The following is a 20,526-nucleotide window of genomic DNA, read 5'->3' on the forward strand; positions in this document are numbered from 1 at the left end:
CCTGAACCAAGATTCCTGGGCAAGGCTCTTAATTCATCTGTTATTGAACAAAAGCAAAACTGCTCCATACGTGGGCCACATAATATAGCCACTTGTTTACTTACATTTTTGACCTGTGTGATAAATCCTGATGCTCAGTTGTCTAAAAATGTCTTTGTAAGCATCTGAATATACCTAATACTGAAATAAGAGTTTAAAAAGCTGACAACACAATCCAAGTTTTATATTTATTTACTCATAATTACCTCAATAAACATACTAGATTTTACATTTAATACATGTTAAAATGTCTGAACAAAAATATTTAGTGTAATTTTCTTTTTTTTGGAGATGGAGTTTCACTCTTGTCGCCCATGGTGGAGTACAATGGCGCAATCTTGGCTCACTGCAACCTCTGCCTCCTGGGTTCAAGTGATTCTCCTGCCTCAGCCTTCCGAGTAACTGGAACTAGAGGTGCGCGCCACCACACTCGGCTAGTTTTTTATATTTTTAGTAGAGACAGGGTTTCACCATGTTGGCCATACTGGTCTCGAACTCCTGACCTCAGGTGATCACCTTGGCCTCCCAAAGTGCTGGGATTACAGGCGTGAGCCACCGTGCCTGGCCAGAATAAATATTAAGATAAAATATTTTAATTTTAAAATAAAAATCAATGTAATCATGGTTGCTCTAAACAAAATACCCAATAATGTTGGAATACTTCATTATAAATAAAACTAAAGGTCAGAAAACTACAAAGTTGACTTAGAATATAAACACCATACTACTTCAACGTTATACATTTCAGTTACAAAGAAAGTATTTCTTATAAAATAAATGAGTTTTCAGCACACTGATGTTTATCCATCACTAAGCCTTTAAATGCTAGCATTATCATCCTTTTAGAGTGAAGGTATAATTTCAGCTAGTTAACACTGGGTTTCAGCTCTTCACTCCCGTAATTTCAGGTTCTTGTTACTCTCGTAACATTTCTAAATGCCTTATTTTCCAAGTTCTCCATCACCAAGACATCTCTTTAGTAATAATCAAAGATATAAAATCAGGCCAATAAACTTACCTACTTTAAATTCAATATAGAAAAATGACCTAAGTATTTTAACAATCAAAACAAAGGTCTTTTTTAAAGATAAAAATGCTTTTCTTATTTCATCATTTTCTTTCTTGCCATTTAAGTAGTATCTAATATTACTATTTAAAGTACCACTTAGTACCCAATAGTAGCAAAACCATGTACAAGCACTTACCTTTGAGCTATCAAATAATTTTTGTAACATTATATGCCCACAGAATGAGCAAGACAGTATCTTAGGAAAAAAATGTGAGAAAAGAGTAAGTCATAGCAGATGCTCTTTGTAGCTAGCAGACATTTTGTCTACTCAATAAACTATCTTACTCATGAATTCCTTTTCCCTTACTCCAAATCATGTGACTGTAGTCCTGGGTCAGCCATCACTAACCAATTATTTGGACATGACTAACCACAGAATTTTGTTCCCTCAGCTGGGACCCAACTATTAGTCCATTGTCCATCCCAACCCAAGATTTTCCAAATCAAAGGGACATTCTTCCTTCTATAATCAAGAGCTATAAGAATGTGACCCATAGCTGTTGACAGGCACGTGTCATGGACTTACATGGTAAAGTCAAAAGCTAAAGAGACCATATTCAACAGCAGCAATAACAAAGAGCTGACTTTCCATACAGATGTGCAATTTTGGTTCCTGAGGTTGTAGCTTGCTCTAGTTCCTATACCTATTCCATTCATTGTTAACTATCCCAATTTCCTTCTAATAAATCCCTTATTTAATCTGCATTATAGTAAGGAGTTAAAAAATATATACAGTAGTAGTGAGAGACCAATTCTGAATACCAATTATGTAGATTTTATCCCACTTCAAACACAATTTAGTTTTCGAGTTTTGCTGAAAAACATGTAAGAAATTTAAATGAAGCTAAGTCTCAAAATTGAATTAGGAGTAACAAGGTTAACTTTCACACTGGAGATTAATTTAAATCCATTTCTAAAATGAAAATGTAATGTTAATTTCACCATCAAAACATTCATTCATTCATAGGAACACTGCCTTTTTGGTGCCATGCATGTTAGGTATAAAAACACCAAGATAATTAAGATAGAAATGCCTCCTCAGACTCAGCTAACAGAAAGCAGGTGCAAGACACAACAAAAATTATACTTTAACAACCTACATGCTTAAAATAAAGGGATTCAAATGCTCTGTGAATCCTGAAAAACCAACCACTAACTTTTCCTGGGTTTAGAGGAGTGCCATTTGAGCTGGGTCTTGATGGAAAAATAAGCAGGCATTTACCAAGAACAAGGAGTAAGAGAAGCATTCTAGGTAGAGAAACTCAAAGTCAGGAGTGCCAAAGAACACAGAGCATAAAAATTTGCCAGAACAAATACTGCAGAGTTTGGTATACCAGACAGAGTACACTAGGAGAGTGGCAGATTTAGCTAGAAAGGCAGGTTATGATTTGATCTTTTAAAAGAGCCCTTGAATTTAGTCAGACTATTTCAAAGGCAATGGGAAGTCATTGATGGTTTCGAAATAAAAGACAAATGAGTTTTGATTTTTAAATATACTAGCAGTCATACACCACAAATGTTTAACTGTACTCTTATAACCACTTTACGGAAATAGAGCTCATCTTCTCTGTTTTACAGTTGAGTCCCTTAAGGGAGGGGAAAGAAATGATTACATTCAAGCATAGAACATGTTCAGCTTTAGGATAGGTGAACTAAGTGTACCTACTAACAACTTAAAAATTAGGACTAGGGGTAAGTTTCAAAAAGGTTCCTTTCTCAACAGGGTGTCCTTGCAAAGATAATTTAATGTTTGGCAAACTGAGGGAAAAAAATCTCAACTGCACCAGACTATTACTCAATGCTCCAGAATGAACACGATATGGAAACTAATGTTTTCCTTAGGATTTATCTCCCCATAACTATCTACTGTTAGTCTGTATCTCATTATACGTAGCGTGAATCCAGTACTATTTTTCAAGTTACATGGCCTGAGAAAATGATTCTATCCCATGGCAAGACTATTTACTGGACTGGAAATCAATTTCCAACGATGCCCATACTCAGCATTTTTAAAAGTAATTTTGTCTACGATAGTCACCTAACAAAATGTTTTTAGAGCCTAAAGTTTCACAGGCTTCAGGGACAAAAACAATGTAAAAAATTACACAATTGAAATTTTCAGCTTATTCCTTCCTAGTAGTCTAGAGGAAGAGGAACAGTGCCAAGAACCAGAAGGAACAGCTCTCACACGGGACATGTAAAATTTTTTTATACTGTGCTCACTACCCCTCACCTAAGGGGAACAGCATTACTCAACTATTAAGACCACTGAAACAGGAAAATGTTTGGTTGGGGACACTGACATACTTCAGGAATTGCTCAAGGCTCCACTCATGTTGAAGGGACACCAAGATAGATCAAGCACATACAATCAGGGTACAACACTAAGAAACTGTACTAGCTATAAAAAGAACAAAAGGTTGGACATTTCTTTTCCACAGAGTGCTCTTTTAGGAAACTTTCTCCTTTTAGTGTCATCTTCCTCTGAGCTGCTGCTTCTCAAACTTTCTGCACACTTGGCTAGTGTGAGAATCCAGACCTTCTCATTGGAAAAAATACTTGTATTTAAAAGCCTTAAAAAACCTATAGGAAAAGAAGTCAAGGAGACCCCTCTGCCTTCTTTCTAAGCTAGATAAATGAGATCCTCTCAAAGCTCTCACATGGTCTAGTTCTCCTCATTAGTTAAAACACTACAAAGAAATTTGAGACAGCAACAGACTTTATACAACTGAATTGTTTGCCTATTTCCTGAAGACCTGGTGGGCACCATGGTAGAAAATAGGGCAGGATTCTTTTCACCAAAAAAATCTCTCTAAAAGGCAACCAACAGGTACAGCTTAAGCCACTGGTGAGTGTTCTCATCTGGAAGTACATGATTTAAGCAGTAATGGGTTTGGCCACTATTTTTTTTTTTTATTCTGAAACATTCCTTACATGAGATTTTTAATACAAAGCCTGCAAATGGTTTATTTTGAGGAAGACCTTACTGTAGTCACTATGGGATATGGGATTTAATAGTTGATTGTTGGAAGATGTTAAACTGTGCTTTCTGCTTCTCTATTCTCTATCTTTCTCATTCAACGAAAAGTGGTACTAGCAGTGGTGACCAACCACAGGCTACAAAGAACAGTAGGCCAAGGTATTGAAAACATTAAAGACCTGAAAGGATGCTAGGAGAAACATAAGAATGTTCCCTCCCTTGCAGGGCGTGGTGGCTCACGCTTGTAATCCCAGCACTTTGGGAAGCCGAGGCAGGCAGATTACCTGAGGTCAGGAAATCAAGACCAGCCTGGCCAACATGGTGAAACCCCATCTCTACTAAAATATAAAAATTAGCCGGGCATGATGACGGGTGCCTGTAATCCCAGCTACTCGACAGGCTGAGACAGGAGAACTGCTTGAACCCTGGAGATGGTGGTTGCAGTGAGCCGCAGTTGCGCCACTGCACTCTAGCCTGGGCAGCTGACCAAGACTCCATCTCAAAACAACAACAACAAAAAAAACACCCTCCCTTCAAAGAGCTTATAAATTGGAAATACTAAAAATATTTGCAAATACTAAAAATATTTATTCACAAAGATTTTTGAATATTATGAATATTCATGAAGCTACAGAGCAGCCATGTTCCAAGAGCCCAGTAAGTATCTGAACATTCGGTTAACTTTCTTTCAATGACAGCCAGTATCTGTTCATCAGATCAACATAACCAAAAGGTAGCATTTATGAAAACAAGGTTTTAAGTGTCAACCCTATTAAAGCGTTAACACCATAAATAACATTCTAGGTTTCATCCCCGCAAGGCTTGTCAAAATTTAATAGCCTATATAGTGGCAAGGCCAAGTTCATGGATTCTACCTTTAAGATAGTAAAATTATCACCACGATGTTCCACAAATCATTTGTTATCCCAATCTCTACCATCTATTTTGCACCTCATCACACAAAGGTCATACAGAGAACAGAATGTAGTAGTATAGATACATTTCCTCTCAGCACTTTCGGGAAAACTAAAAGCTTATGCCATTACTAAAGGTTAATTTTTTGTATTCTATTTAAGAGTCTATTTCTTTCAGAACTAAAGACAAGATTTACATGACTCAAAGACAAGATTTGTATGACTGTGAATCAGCACTATAAAAACAGCCCTTGCCTCAAAAACCTATACTGAGCAACACAAAACACTGCTTTGGGGACTGGACGAGATGACAAAACGAGGTGGGAAACAAAGGGAGTAAGTGCCTTAAGAAATTGTAAGAATCATCCTCAAGGAGACTTTACAACCAACCTAGAAAAATACAAAGGTGCGAACCAACAAGAGGTAGAAATGCAGTGCAATTAGCTGCCCATCAGGCAGACAATAACTACTGTAATTGTTCATATAAAGATCTGGTTTACTACAAAGTAAAAAGTTTTATTAACTTTAATGTTATGAAATGTCTGTATAAAATATGTAGACGCAAATATCAAGGAAGGGAACAACAAACTTCAGAAACATATGGTTATGTCAAGAGAAGGATGTTTGGCAAAAAGATATGAACAATTTCACAGAACTCCAAATAGTCCCTTTAAAATGCATTTTAATTTGAAATTTCTTCAGAGAAATCCTTTTTTTATCTTAAGGATTAACAGTAGGCACTGCACAGTATCTCACTGCATCACTGACAAGGTATTAAAACTTCCTGTTTAGTTGTAATTATAGGTGAAACAAGCATGCGTGTTCATTACACAAGGTACTAAGAATGGATTGAATATTACTAATTTTCTTTTGATCACCACTGAAGGTAAAGTCACTTATCATTATTCAAAGCCATACTTTTGTAAGCATTATTTAAAAATGGGCAAAGAAACCCAAATTTAGATTTGAAGCTCTGCTCCATGAAAGCAAGTAAGGTATTTTATGGACATTAAAACAAACAAAAAAAGATTAACAGCTGAACAGCTGCCCAGTAGTAGAAAACATTCAATTACACACTAGCCATGAAATTACAGCAAGGTTAGGATTTATGTAAGTATTTCATACTGAAAAAGGTACAAGAAATCGTGACTCACAATTGAGAAACATTTAAATATCACAAATTCAGCTATGAAAAGTTGAAGGGTCTCTTTTACGACAGATTATGTTGAAAGTATAGTTAGGAGATAAAAATCACATGTTTCAACCAAGTATAAAAATACTTCCCTAAAATTTTCCCTTCCCTACATAACAAGGTTGAGGGTACAATTCTGAATAAATCTTATCTAATAAGAGAAACTGGACAGTAAGATATTTGGTGAATGCATTCATTTTTAATTATGAAATAACATTGCTATGGTAGCAAGCTCAAGACCACAACATTTCCAAGAATGAAGAGTTTTATTTCACTAATTTCAAAATACTGGTTTTGGCAAGGGGAATTAAGTCATTATAATAAAAGACAAACCACACTGTAATAATACTAGTATAAAAAATATAGTATAGAAAATTTATTTTAAATACCTCCCCTACTAGATCTAATATTCTTGTAACGTAAATGTACAAAGTGACAAACTATTCATGTGTTTACATGCTTATTTTCACCATTGAACGCAAAGATTACCATAGGTAAGGACCATCTTCCTCATTTATTCCCTGGGACTAGAATACTACATCTAATGCAGATTAGGACATTTACTCCCCTGTATCTGTGGTTCTTAATCAGAGAGGAGCTTCAGAATCACCTAGAAAATTTTCAAAATTATGTGTTTCCAGGGAAAACGATTTAGTAAGTCTAAGACCCCCATGCAGCTGTATTTTTTTTTAAAACTCTAAACAATCTGACATTTAAAAATAACTAAACAAATATAATTGGATTGTAACACTAAAGATAAATTCTCGAGGTATATACCCCATTTACCCTAATGTGATTATGCATTGCATGCCTGTATCAAAATATTTCATGTAACCCATAAATATATACACCAACTAGGTACCCACAAAATTTTTTTTAAAACTCCAAATGTTCTGGAATATAAATGTAATTCATGTCACACCCAACAATATATAATATTCAGTAAGCTCTTCTGTACGCTAACAGATACAAGAAAACTGCTATTTAAAAAAAGAATGCAAAAACCAACCTAGATTTGAGATTTTAATCTGAAACATTTTTTTTATCTCTGTTAGAAACCTAGTTTCTTTTTTAATAGATAGATTATAGCAACATAATGTGGAGAATCCTCAAAGATTGCCTGTCTTGGATTAAAAAGGTCACCTAAACTCAGTGGCAAAGTTTGACAGAGCAATCTAGTGACACAGTAGTTCATCCCAGTGATGGAGCATGCAACTTTTTATTTGTGTAAGTAATAAAAACTAGAATCAACACTGCAGATGAGCATGATGAAAGAAAAGTATGCAGTGTCAGTAACGCATCCGTTTTCAAATTAAACAAATACTGAGGGCCTATTATTATCAGCATCCTTCAGTCACAACTACCCTACACAGAAAGTGAGCTGGCTATAGACAAGCCTTGAGGATCATATATGAAACACATGCAAGACAGTTTACCCAGCCTATATACTAGTTGGGGACAATAAGTATATTTTGTTCACTCTAAGACATCCTAAGCAGTTAACCGGCACATGTTAGTTTTCAGTGCTTGAAGAGGCTACCCCAAAAGAATTAAATCCACTTCTACTTTCAAAACATTATTAGCTAAAATCTTAACTCACAAATTAGCTATAACCTAAGAATAAAACTAACTCCCAATTACTTAGATGTATAAGTGGGAGAGCAAAGCAGCTTATTTCAGGTAAGAAACTAAAATCACATACATTATAAAACAGGAATTGAAGGGCCGGGCGTGGTGGCTCATGCCTGTAATCCCAGCACTTTGGGAGGCCGAGGTGGGTGGATCATGAGGTCAGGAGATCAAGACCATCCTGGCTAACACGGTGAAACCCCATCTCTACTAAAAATACAAAAAAATTAGCCGGGCATGGTGGTGGGCGCCTGTAGTCCCAGCTACTCAGGAGGCTAAGCCAGGAGAATGGCATGAACCCAGAAGGTGGAGCTTGCAGTGAGCTCAGATCGTGCCACTGCACTCCAGCCTGGGCGACACAGTGAGACTCCGTCTCCAACAACAACAACAAAAAAAAAAAAAAAAAAAAAGAATTGAAATGGTTCAAAAAAGAGCTTGAGCTTCTGGTGCCTACCTGATTTCAATCTCAGTCACTTACTAGTTGTGTGACTAGACGACTATTTCTCTGAGCCTGTTACTTCATCTATATGAAATTCTCACATCTATCCGACATGGTTGTCTTGAAGATTAAATGAGTTAGGGTTTAGATGAGACTGCACTGTCTTAACTACTGTAATAGGCAATACTATATGCAGAAGTGAACCGCTCTGAATGACAAAAAGAAACCTAAAGGATGATATCAAACTGTAGCTGTTAAGAGCACATACTCTGGACCAGGCTGCCTAGGTTCTAATCCCAACTGTCAAAACATGAACCCGGGTCGTCTTCTTAACCTCTGTGCCTAAGTTTTTCAATTTCGAGATGGAGATATAATCTTGAAATTATCTCAGTGGAAGTGGTGGTAGGAGGGAAACCAAGATCAAATGAGAGTTTTTTAACCCTTTACCCATGGTTTCCCTGCTAGCTGCTTGCTTATAATCATATATAAACACTAAAGTCATACTTCCAGAAATAAAAACCCTTATGAAAACTTAACAGCGTGTATACAAGGAAAACATGAGCTATTCTTTTAGGCTTGGTTCATATATTTATCTTCAAACGTCCCTAAAACACATATACTGTAGTCCCTGTTTAATGGGAGTGGTAAAATTGTCTACGGCTCTCAATACCAATCAACTTGGAGTGCCACTTTTAACTCCTGTTGTTTAATAGCCCTATTTAAGACCATATTACAGCTCGTTCAAATAAAGAATACAGGAAAAAAGTTGATTGGTCTAACAGTCAAAAAACTTACTCCAAGAACACAGCTGAAGCAAAGTATAAATTCAAAAGCTCGATCAAATGGACTAAAGGTTAAAAGCATTCCAATAATCATTTCAGTAAAATATTAATGAGGAATACAGATATATCTTAATATTTGTAATGTGGGACCTTCAGACAAGAATAAATTTGAAATAGGTACGTAACACAAGCATACCATACTGACATCAACGGCTACTTGACCCCATATTTCTAGAAGAGGTGCCTAAACCGAAGAGCATTCCAGTTCAGAGCTGTCCATTCACTAAAATTGTTTGGATGTGGAGTGTTTCAAAGTTGCCTCATGTGATTCTAACATTAACAGCTGAAAAACCAAACGACATGCACACGTCAAAGTTTCTGTAAATTGAATCAATAATGTTCACATAAACACTGGTTTTTCCAATATGCCAAGTTTTTATGTTGTGTCTATATTAGATAAATCTTCAAAATATTTACAAAAGGAGACAACCTGGTTAACTAAGAGTACTAAACTAGAAATCAAAGTTCTTAAACAAAAACGGTTTTTAAGAATTATAGATTGTGATATTAAAATAGCAGTAATAACATGGAGTGTCATGTACCAACAGCCTGTTCAAATTTGCACATTAATCCATTTAATCCTCAAAACAAATCTAGGAACTTAAAATGTTTTGTTCACTGCTGCCACCCCAATGTCTAAAACAGTGCCTGGTACATATTAGGCACACAGCCATTTATTGTTCATATCACAACAGATACCCTTCTTATAGAGGCACATAAACTTGCCCAGAGCTAGAATTCTAACTGGAGCATTTCTGCTCCAATGTTCACACTCTTAGCCACTGTTACATTGTCTCTCTAAAGCTTTTAAATCATTTAAGTGGTGTCACAGCACCTGGGTATGACCTGTAAGAGGAAAAAAAATCAGAGGCCTTCCTTTAACGTGCTCTGTTCCACACGCACAAAAATCTATGGATCTGGAACTATTCCACATTTTAGTGGCCTGAACTAATTCCAACAGAAAAGATTTTTATTTTTACTGAATGTTATGCTCTTTGTGTAAACTACACTGTAACATACAACTAGGCTTCTCCAATATGTTCCTGGCCTTTAAAGTGGTCACAGAAAGAGATTATTATTTCAAAATAATTTTTACTTTAATCCTTAACTCCTAAAAAGCGTTTCTTCCTCTTTTCTTTCATTTCACAAATACAAAGATTTAAAGTTGTATTTCGCATAACCCAAAATGACGATGTAATGAAGGCCCAAAACAAAATTCAAGATTTCATAACGATACATACTGAGTGAAGATTTAAACCTTCCTCTTTCATGAAACACCAATCTTGCCAAATAAACTTCAGTCATAATTAAATAAATGCAAATGTAGTATCAGGTCTATTTTAGCAAAGGCAAATTCTTGCCATTCCTCAGAACTCTTTTTAAAAAAGTAATCTATTAAAACCAAAGTTTCTAACACTCACCGCCCCCCCACAATTTTTCTAGTAAGGCTGAATTTATTCCATGACATTTTTTTCAAGTTAGCTGTAAACACTCCACCCTCTTCGATTGTGCAACAACCAAACACACCACACAAATAGAAGTCACAAAAAAGGGAAATACAGTTTAAGAGTTTGAATTTAGGTAAGTTGTGAGCAGAGGGTCTTAGAGCAGTGCATAATGCGATATAAAAGTTAACATTTAACAAAGCATATTATTTCACATTATTACGAAAGGAGATGCCGGAAAGAGCCTGAACCAGTTAAAGCAGCCGCCATCTTAAAATGCGGGATAGAAGTTAGAGCAAGAAAATGAGACTAAACCATCGGAGGTGGAGGTTCCGCTCACTCCCAGAGCTCCAAAAAACCCTAGTTTTTTTCCAACTTAAATCGATAATATACTATCAAACCACATTTCAAGTAACGAAAGAATCTTCCCCAAGGATGTTATCTAATAGAATGAGGCAAAAATAGGTACATTAGCTTTCCCTTACTGCCATCACACCCCTTATCCACCCCCACTCTCCAGCCAAAAGGAAAAGGGAGCTTCCAGAATGCCTTTTACATCAGTTCCCCGTGTCCCTCGGATAAATAGCTTCGGGTGAAAAGCTGCAACTACAAAATACAGGAAGTGGCAACACTGTGTCATTCCATCTCCTCCCAAACCCACTTATTCGGTGTAACCTGTCCAGAGTTGACTAAGAGTTTCTACTAGACTCACTGACTGACCTTCAATACGCAAGACTTCTACCCGACCCTCAGTCAAGTTCGGGACTCGCCAGATTTTTTTTCTCTCCTCCGAGTTTTCTTTCTTCCCCCTAGAAGGCCTAGATAACCTTGATCTCACAACTAAAGTAAGTTTTCAAGTATCAAGAATAGGAAGCGCCATGACATCTGCTGGAGCGTCTCTCCGCAATTCGGACCCCAAAAAGAACTCTTTCTTAAGCAGCAAAAAAATGAAATAATAAAGGCGCCTTAAGTCACTCTCCTCTACCCCTAATTTGCACCGATTCCACTGAAGCACACTCAAGATAACACCTCATTTGCCACAAGTGTTCTCCGTTTCCTAGCTTTAAACTTCAAGAAGTATATCCGCGTTCTCCATCCCCCCATGGAAGAAGTGATCCAAAAGGTATTTTCAGAATTATGCTTCCTTCCCACCCCCACGCTTTCCTCTTGGCCCGACCCTTCCTTTTCTCTTCCCACCCCATGCCCTTGTCCCCGCGGGTTACCTTATTAATCCGTTTCAGCGCCATAGTGTGTGCTTTTCGTCTGGCTCCTCACTCTCTCGGTGTATGCTCAAAGGTCCGGCCAAAACTCTTGATTATCCCGGCGGCGGGGCAGGATTGTCTCGTCTCACACCAGCTCTGCCAGACACAGGCGCCTTTTGCAAAAACGGAGCAGATCAGCACTCGCACAGGCCCCGGAGAGCCCCTGATGAATCCAGGTCCCTTAAGACAGCCGCGATCCGGGGTGGGTGGGGTGGCGTGGCAAAGCCACCAACAGCCTCTGTACCGTGCTTTCGGCCCGAAGTGGGGGCGAGGGTGACGGGAAGAGCAGAGGTGGTGGCTACAAGTTTAACTTCCCGGCCTCTAGAAAGGAAGAGACCCGGGTGGGAGAGGAAGAGGCGTAGGAGAAAGGGGTGGGTGCGGGGCAGGGTCCGGAGCCCAGCAGAGGAGGAGCCGGGGCCTAGTCGGCGCTATACCGGCGTCACTAGGGCAAAGAAAGGCAAGGGGGGAGGGGGAAGCATAAGACTCCGGACGGACGCCGGGCTGCTTTCGGTTTCTGCCCAAAGGTGCGGCCGGGGAGGGGAAGGAAATAAAGGAAGGGAGGCTTGATGTGTGTTGCTGTCCTCGCAGCGACCTATTCTGTGTCACCCCTGACGCCACCGTACACTCACTCCGCCTTCCAGCGCGCTCCCGCGCGCGCCCGCCCAGCCACCTCCACCACGCGCCCGTGCTGTCCCTGAGGCTCCGGCTTAGGCGCGAGGACGCGCCCATTCCCCCTCCTCCTCCAGCAGGAGAGGCCGCGGCTTCCCCAGCCTTCCCACCCTAACCCACCGCACCCAATAGGCTGGCCGCTCAAGCCGCCCAGGGCCCGCACTGCCCCTCTTACCCGGCCGGCCACTGGGCCGGCCTCCCTTCCCTGCCCTAGCCGTCCACACCCACGCGTACAGAGGGGCCGGGGCCTCCCTCAAACTGCGGCCTCGGCCTCCTCCCCGCGCGGCAGCTGGTGCCTCCCCGGCCCTACGGGGCTCACGCGCACGACACAGCCACAAGATGTCCGCTCTGACGGAACTACTGCCAGCTGCCACGCTCCGCCCCTCCCCCTCCTCCTGCCTCTTCACCGCCGCGGATCAGTCCGCCAACGCCGCCGTCGCGAGCACAGGACCGATGTGAGGCCGAAGCCAGACGGCTTGCTTCCCACGTCCGGGGCCGAGTGAATACGTGCCAAGCCCTTTTCCTTCTCCTCGGAACAGCACCTTCTTACTAAACAGATCGGAGATTGGACCAGGAGGGCGGGGGAGGGAGGAGGATCATGAGCTGGGGGAAGGGTAAACGAGTGGCGGAAACCCTTGGGCTCAGAGAAGCATCGAGAACCGGAAGGAGACCATGGGAGGAAGGTAAAGGAAGCGGCAGCTGCGCGATCTAGCCCCACGCCCCTCCCCACAGCGTCCCCCAGTTTCCTCACTTGGTATTGAGGAGACGACTCTCGCGAGAACTTCGTGGCTGGCTAACCGAAGCGGTAGCTCTGCAATGACTTAAGAGCAGTTTTGTGCGCTCTTCTTGACGGGGTTCCGCCCCCAAAATGCACAAGTTCTCGCGAGACGCAGTAAGGCACCGGCTCGAACTGGGGCGGGCCACTGCCAGGAAAGCAACGCCCCTGAATACTTATGCGGGTGGTTGGAAGAGGAAATGGAATTCCCCGGACTGGTAAGAGCGCGCGCAGACACAGCCTTCTCTCACGCGCCCAATCAGGAGCGTGTGGTGGGAGGTGCCAAGGATTAATTACCAGATACCTTTAGTCTAGCTCGGGCCGGGATTTTGAGGTTTCCGGTGGAGCAGGTGAGCAGTATTTACTCGCCTGCCCTCCTGGGCTGGTTATGCTGTGGGAGGAGGCGCCCCTCGAGATGGGAATAGTAGTTTTAAATAGACCCAGGTTGGCCGCTCATCAGCGCTCCCACGTGCTGAAGTCTAGTGCATGTCTGACCCTAAGGGAGCAATACTGAGAAGAGCAGGGAGCAGGCTGAGTCAAGCTCAATTGAGTGTATGGGGCTAAGACAGAGAGGGTTGGGGCAGGGTTTTCAATGGTCTCCGCAATCAGTCGCTGCCGTCCGCCAAGGGTGTAGATGTGGGAACAAGCTTAAATTCTCAACCTTTAGCTTCTGTTGCTGTGTTTCAGTTCTTGAGCCAGAAAGTGTTGAGACTAATTAAGAAATTAGGTAGAGTTTAGAGTCAGAAAAACAATACAATACTTCCTGAAATATCCAAGTTGGGAGGTGGGATTTACATGAATAGGATTGGCCTGTTTTAGTCAAGGGTTTAAAGTATGAAGAGCAGTTATGCTCTCTAGTGTGTCCTTCAGGCAAAAGAAAGACCTTAATTTTTATGAGGAATTTAAAGGTGCGTAAGCACTGACCAGCTTAAGGTTTTCTAACATTCCTTAATGACCCTAGTTACTGAAGTGGAGATCTTCAATTACATGGAAAAATAAACTTGTTTTAAAAATACACTTAATTTGAAAACTGTTGCAGAAAGTTTTACCTAATAAAAACTTAACACGTCAACAATGATGAATATAAGTGGTCTAACGTATACTGTTCAAGTGACCATGTAGTGTCACTAGTGAAGCAGTGCTTCTCAAACTAGTGTCCATAGGAACCACCTGGGGTTTTGTTGAAAATGCGACTTTGATTTGGTAGGGCAGAGGTGGAGCCTGAGAGCCTACATTTCTAACTAGCTCCCAGGTGATACAGATTTTTCTAGTCTGAACCATCCCGTGAGTAGCAAAGCACTGAAGTGCTTACCTCATGGCCTAACTGCTCATGAGGCTCACCTCATGAACACCTCTGGCCCCTCCCTCCTCCCTAAATAATCCGTGTTCTCTCTCCTAGCTAGCCAGATATACTAAAAGCACAGGACTAGGCATGAGATGGAGGGAGGAACCCAGATTTGTTATTGCTTCCCATTTGTTTGATATTGGCCTGGTTAGTTATCTTCTGACCCCGTTTCTTCACTGCTAAAGTAAGTAATAATGACTGTCCTTTCTCATAGGGTGATTGTGTGGTTTAAGTGTCATAATATATGTGAAAGGACCCTGGAGACTCTACAGTGCTGTATAAATGTCAGTTATTAAAGTAACCAGTCAGACATTAACTGGCCATAGTGTGAAACAAATGTATAGTAGTAACAGTGGCCACGCCTGTAATCCCAGCACTTTGGGAGGCTGAGACGGGTGAATCATATGAGATCAGGAGTTCGAGACCAGCCTGGCCAAAATAGTGAAACCCCATCTCTACTAAAAATACAAAAATTAGCTGGGTGTAGTGGCGGGCACCTGTAATCCCAGCTGCTTGGGAGGCTGAGGCCGGAGAATCGCTTGAGCCTGGAAGGCGGAGGTTGCGGTGGGCCAAGATCACTGCACTCCAGTCTGTGCGACAGAGAGAGACCCTGTCTCAAAAAAAAACAAGAACAAAAAACAAAACTAATATATATGGAGTTCTAGATTATCCATGCTTATAAAGGCGAGTGATTGTGTAATCACAAACTCATTTTTGTTAGGCAGTAAATTCAATTCATTGGTTGATTGGGCTTTCTGTTTACACGTTTGTATTTGCATTAGTGGACTTATATTTCTGCTTATATTTTGCCATGGTTAAAATCAAAAGAAACATAGCCTAGAAGCATTTTGATGCCTTAGGATAAAGCAGGCTAAGATTAAGTCAAATTTTTAAACATTATTCACATACCTGTTGTTACAGAGAGCCCACTTTACAGTTGCAAATAAAACATTTTCATTCATTTAACTTACTTGAATTACAGTGGTAGCGATGTCCTCATTTGAAACAAGAAAGGAAAATAATCATGTTTTTTATATTGCAGTCGGAAATATGCTAACAAGAAAAAAATTATGGCTGTAAATACTGAAAGAAAAATTTACATTTAGAAATTAATAAAGGTACAAAAATGTTGAAAATTTAATTAACTAAAAATAATCCCTGCCTTAATAAATACTATTTTTGAAGTCCTAAAAACTTTGTAAATATAGTAGATCAGATTATCTTGCATGAATTGACATAAAACATGAGAAAATAGAAAGGATCAAGAAAATTAAAGCTGGGCTGGTGGCTTACGCCTGTAATGCCAGCACTTTGTGAGGCCAAGGTGGAACGATCACTTGAGCCCAGGAGTTTGAGACCAGCCTGGATAACATAGGGTGACCCAATCTCTACAAAAATAATAAAACAATTAGCCGAGCATGGTGGTACACGCCTATGGTCCCAGCTACTTGGGAGGCTGAGGTGGGAGGATTCCCTGAGCCTGGGAGGTTGACGCTGCAGTGAGCTGTGATTGTGCCACTATACTCAAGCCTGTGACGGAGTGAGACCCTGTCTCAGAGAAAATTACTAGTAAATGGGCAATTAATCTACTAATCTGAATAATGGTGGTGTGCCAGGGTCTTAATATTACATGAATTTTTCAGTGAGGCCACGTTATTATAATAACTTGACTAAGGGGTTAATTAGAATGTACTGATGAATAAACATAACTAACAGATTTTATATATATATATACATATACTTAATATTGTATCTATGTTTTCACGTATCTTTAACTTTGTTACAGAATATTATAACTTGCCAAAGACACTGGCTCTAGTACAGTGTATACCATTTTATTAGTTTAACTAAATTGTAAATGCTACGGTCCAGATTTTATATTCAGAATGCTCATTTACATATTCTGCCTGGACCAAGTAATTTGGAGCCCAGGTCAACCACATGTTATTTTACATTGCTTGCACAAAAATCAAATTAATTTCTATACTTTACAATTCAGAATCTCATTAAGTCAAATTAATATGGTTTAAGAAACTGTACTTTATTTCATGCTAAGATATCATTTTGGCCTTAATAAGGCTTTTGGTATGTAATGAACCATGCACAAATCTTTGAGATAAAAATAGAGCATTTTTCCACACAAAAACTTATATATATACACAAATGTTCAGAGTAGGGCTATTCTACTTTTTAGTAGAAACAACTCAAATATCCATCAGCCGATGAATGGATAAAGATGTGATAAATGTGTATAATGGAATATTATTATTATTATAAGGAACAAAGTACTAATACATGTTACAAAGTCTATCTTGAAGCCTTAAAACATTCTGTCAAGTGAAAAAGCCAGACACAAAAGGCCACATACTGTTTGATTCTATTTATATGAAATGACCAGAATAGTACATTCTGTCTCCCAAAAAGCTGGTTTACTTACAAACATAGGTTAAAAAAAAATATATTTGTAATACTGCTTTTGGTGTAGGGTGAGGCACGATAAAGAGACTGCCATTCAGTTTGTCAATCAGTGATACTTAGGTCTGAATAGGCAAGTGGGAGTCTTTCAGGTTTAGGACAAAGAATGTTAATGTAGTAGAGATCTGTTGATAGAATCACTCCTAGTTTTCTATTTATTTAAAAAATATCTAATTACTATTAGGTGCTAGACACTGAAGATACATAAAAGACACAGATGTCACGTATAAGAAAGTCTTTTGAGGAGACCAGTAAGCATCAGACAACATAGAGTGGGTTCAGTGACATAAATGAGTGCACAGAGCACTATTAATGTACTGAACTCAGCTGGGGTGGTCAGGGAAAGTTTCTCTGAGGAAGACAGTTGTATTAAAACAAATGAAAAAAAGGGAGCAAGGCAAAGTTGGAAAAAAAACTGTGAGGGAGGCTCCTAGGCAGAGGAAACAGCATGCAAAGTCTCAGAGATGACTTGATAAGTTTTTGAAACTATAAAAACTTTGGCAGCAGTATTGGGAGGTTGAGGTGGCTGGGGGAGTGGCAAGGAGAGAATGAGGAGACAGAAAAGATGAGGAGACAAGATAGATTTGAAAGACATGACTGGAGATCTTGAAGGCCTTTTATTTTGAAGGGGATGGGATGGAATGGAGGAATTGAATTTTTAACAAAAATGGCCTGATCAGATTTGATGGCAAAAAGGTAACTGTGATAGCAATGTTGAAGCATGTGCCCAAAGTATGTATTGGGATGGAGACTAGAGGCAAGAAAAACAGGATGTTAATGAAATAATCCTGAAGAAATGTGAGAAAGATCTGAAATAGTTGCACTAATAAGAGAGAGTACAGGAAGTAAACTTAGTTTATTTACTGGGTCAAGCTTGCCTAAAAAATATTTTGGGGGGGGGGGGAATTCTCCCTCCAGTTACTTTTATTAGAATGTTACAATAAAATCAAGCCAGGCACAGTGGCTTATGCCTGTAATTCCAGCACTTTAGGAGGCCAAAGCAGGAGGATCGCTTGAGTCCAAGAGTTTGAGATCAGCCTGTGCAACATGATGAAACTGTCTCTACAAAAAAATTAGGCATAGTGGCATGTGCCTGTGGTCCCAGCTACTCTGGAAGCTGAGGTGGGAGGGGATCCCTTGAGCCCAGAAGGTCAAGGCTGCAGTGAGCCGTATTGCAGCATTGCACTCTAGCCTAGGTGACAGAGTGAGACCCTGTCTCAAAAAAAAAAAAAAAAAGTTTATAGAAAAAAGACAATAAAATATGATATTCTAATAAAATAACTTTAAACAGTACTATGACTTCCTATGTTTTTAGCTCTTAAAGCTATGAAACTAAAGTTTACATAACATTGGAAACACGTGCTACATGGTTTTTTTTTTTTTTGGCAAATCAAATCTCCTCTTGAAACTCGAATGTAGGACTAACTGCCACAATTTCATTTCTTTTAAATTTGGCCATATCTGTACTAACTGCTGTGATCCATGTCTCAGTTCTCTTACCACTTTACTAGAACCTTTGGGAGACTTTTGTTCATTCTTTGACTTATATTATTTGGCTTTCATGTGACCAGAAAAAAGAATTCATTATCTATTTCTGTTCCATCTGCCTTAGACAAAATACTATTACATGTTGCCAACAAGATCATAAACCTAAATAAAACACAGGTTCTAAAATCACATGGCAGTACTTAATATAAGTGGGTATCAAGGTGACTGGGACTGTGCTTACAGTAATTATAGATTACTAAAATCACAAAATGGAAAAAAGTTCATGTAGAGAATTCAAAGAATTTAGTTTGATGTAGATAGAGATTATAAAAATCCTTTTGTCACATACCTAAAGTGGAATTTGTTGAGTTTGACCTTGTGACTTTCGAGTCAAGAAGTGCTAGGCAGGTAGAACAGATAAATTAATAAACCTGATTCTGAAATGGAAGTAAAAGGGCTTTAAAGAGGTTAGAAGCATTTTAAGATTCATTCTCATTCTGGATCTCAGGACATAATTTCTTATAGAAAAGTAGTTGTGCCTGCAGATCAATCCACAAAAGGCTTTAAAACCCACCCTCCCTGAATATATTACACCTATGAGAAAATGCTCCATAGAATTCCAAATTGATACAGGAGGACCGACCTACCTCTCTGCCCATCAGAATTCCTGTGGCTCAGGGCAAGTACTGAAGCCGAATAGGAAGAATTGACTGAGGGTAAATCATGTTGAGTGGTTGGATGAAAGCTTTGGAAAGTTGGAGAATGGTGGTTAAGGAATCTGTACATTCAGCCTTCTTGAGTGTCACTGTATGTTTTGGGTTAGTGCTGGGATACTTTTCTTTTTTAGTGCCAGATCCATTAATTTACATTCCTCTCCACTGCCATTATCAATTGCTTCCTAACAGAAACCAGTAAGCTTTCTTTTCCCCCCTTTTCTACGGAGAAGAGCAGTTTCACAAGATTCAACTTTTCTTATACTTTTGTTCCTAAAACAGATACACACCCTATTAAGTTTTCATAAGGGTTTTTATTTCTGCAAGTATGACTTTAGTGTTTATATATGATTATAAGCAGGCAGCTAGCAGGGAAACCATGGGTAAAGGATTAAAAAACTCTCATTTGATCCTGGTTTCCCTCCTACAACCACTTCAGCCCCCAATCCCTACCTAACAAATTAGACCCAATAGAAAAAGTCACAAGATTGAGGGCCAGGTGTGGTGGTACATAGCTGTAATCCCAGCACTTTGGGAGGCCAAGGCAGGGTGGATTGCTTAAACCCAGGAGTTAGAGACCATCTTGGGCAACATGGCAAAATCCTGTCTGTACAGAAAATAAAAAGTCAGCATGGTGTGGTGGTATGCACCAGCAGTCCCAGATACTAGGGAGGCTGAGGTGGGAGGATTACTTGGGCCCAGGAGGTCAAGGCTGCAGTTAGCTGTGATCAGGCCACTGCCCTCCAGTCTGGATGACAGAGTGAGACCCTGTATGAAAAAAAAAAAAAAAGATTCAACTATTTTTTTTTCTTGTCTTGTCTTTTGTTTGTTTTGAGACAGGGTCTCTCTGTTACCCAAGTTGGAGAGCAGTGGCACCATCTTGGCTCACTGAAGCCTTTGCCTCCAGGGCTCAAGCAGTCCTCCCACCTCAGCCTCCCGAGTAGCTGGGACTACAGGCATATGCCACTAGGCCCGGCTAATTTTTGAACTTGCCCACTCAGATTCTTTCCCCTTTTCCATCCATCTGCAATCCCCACTCTCTCAGGATACCCTGATGGCTCTGTGGGTATCCTTAGTGTTCACTTATCACAGTCTACAGAACCACCAGTCTAACGAATATAAAATATTTTAAATTATAATGAGGAAGCCTCATTATGAGTAATAGTAACATGTAAAGCAAATGCAATCAGCCCTCCAGATCTGTGAGTTCCACATCCATGGATTCAACAAACCACGGATCCAAAATACAC

General features: G+C 39.8%; 1 protein-coding gene across 9 annotated transcripts in view; it reads right to left on the minus strand.

Moving 5' to 3' along the window:
- The window catches only part of UBE2D3 (ubiquitin conjugating enzyme E2 D3), a 72,969-nt gene that overhangs the window by 18,681 nt on the left and 33,762 nt on the right, over nt 1–20,526 (minus strand). Inside the window, exons 2-4 of one of the 9 annotated variants that reach the window (XM_054485559.2) lie at nt 15,572–15,653; nt 13,232–13,966; nt 11,773–11,924 (exon numbers count right to left, since the gene is read on the minus strand). In XM_054485559.2, the coding sequence (XP_054341534.1) occupies nt 11,773–11,796 (24 nt within the window). In that variant the 5' untranslated portion in view covers nt 11,797–11,924; nt 13,232–13,966; nt 15,572–15,653. Of the gene's footprint in view, nt 1–104; nt 124–11,772; nt 12,133–12,440; nt 14,649–15,571; nt 15,654–20,526 lie in introns of those variants that run through there. The other 8 variants (XM_054485557.2, XM_054485554.2, XM_054485558.2 and 5 more) reach the window with 8 other exon arrangements.

This window comes from Pongo pygmaeus, chromosome 3 (genome assembly GCF_028885625.2).
Source record: "Pongo pygmaeus isolate AG05252 chromosome 3, NHGRI_mPonPyg2-v2.0_pri, whole genome shotgun sequence".
NCBI lineage: Eukaryota > Metazoa > Chordata > Mammalia > Primates > Hominidae > Pongo > Pongo pygmaeus.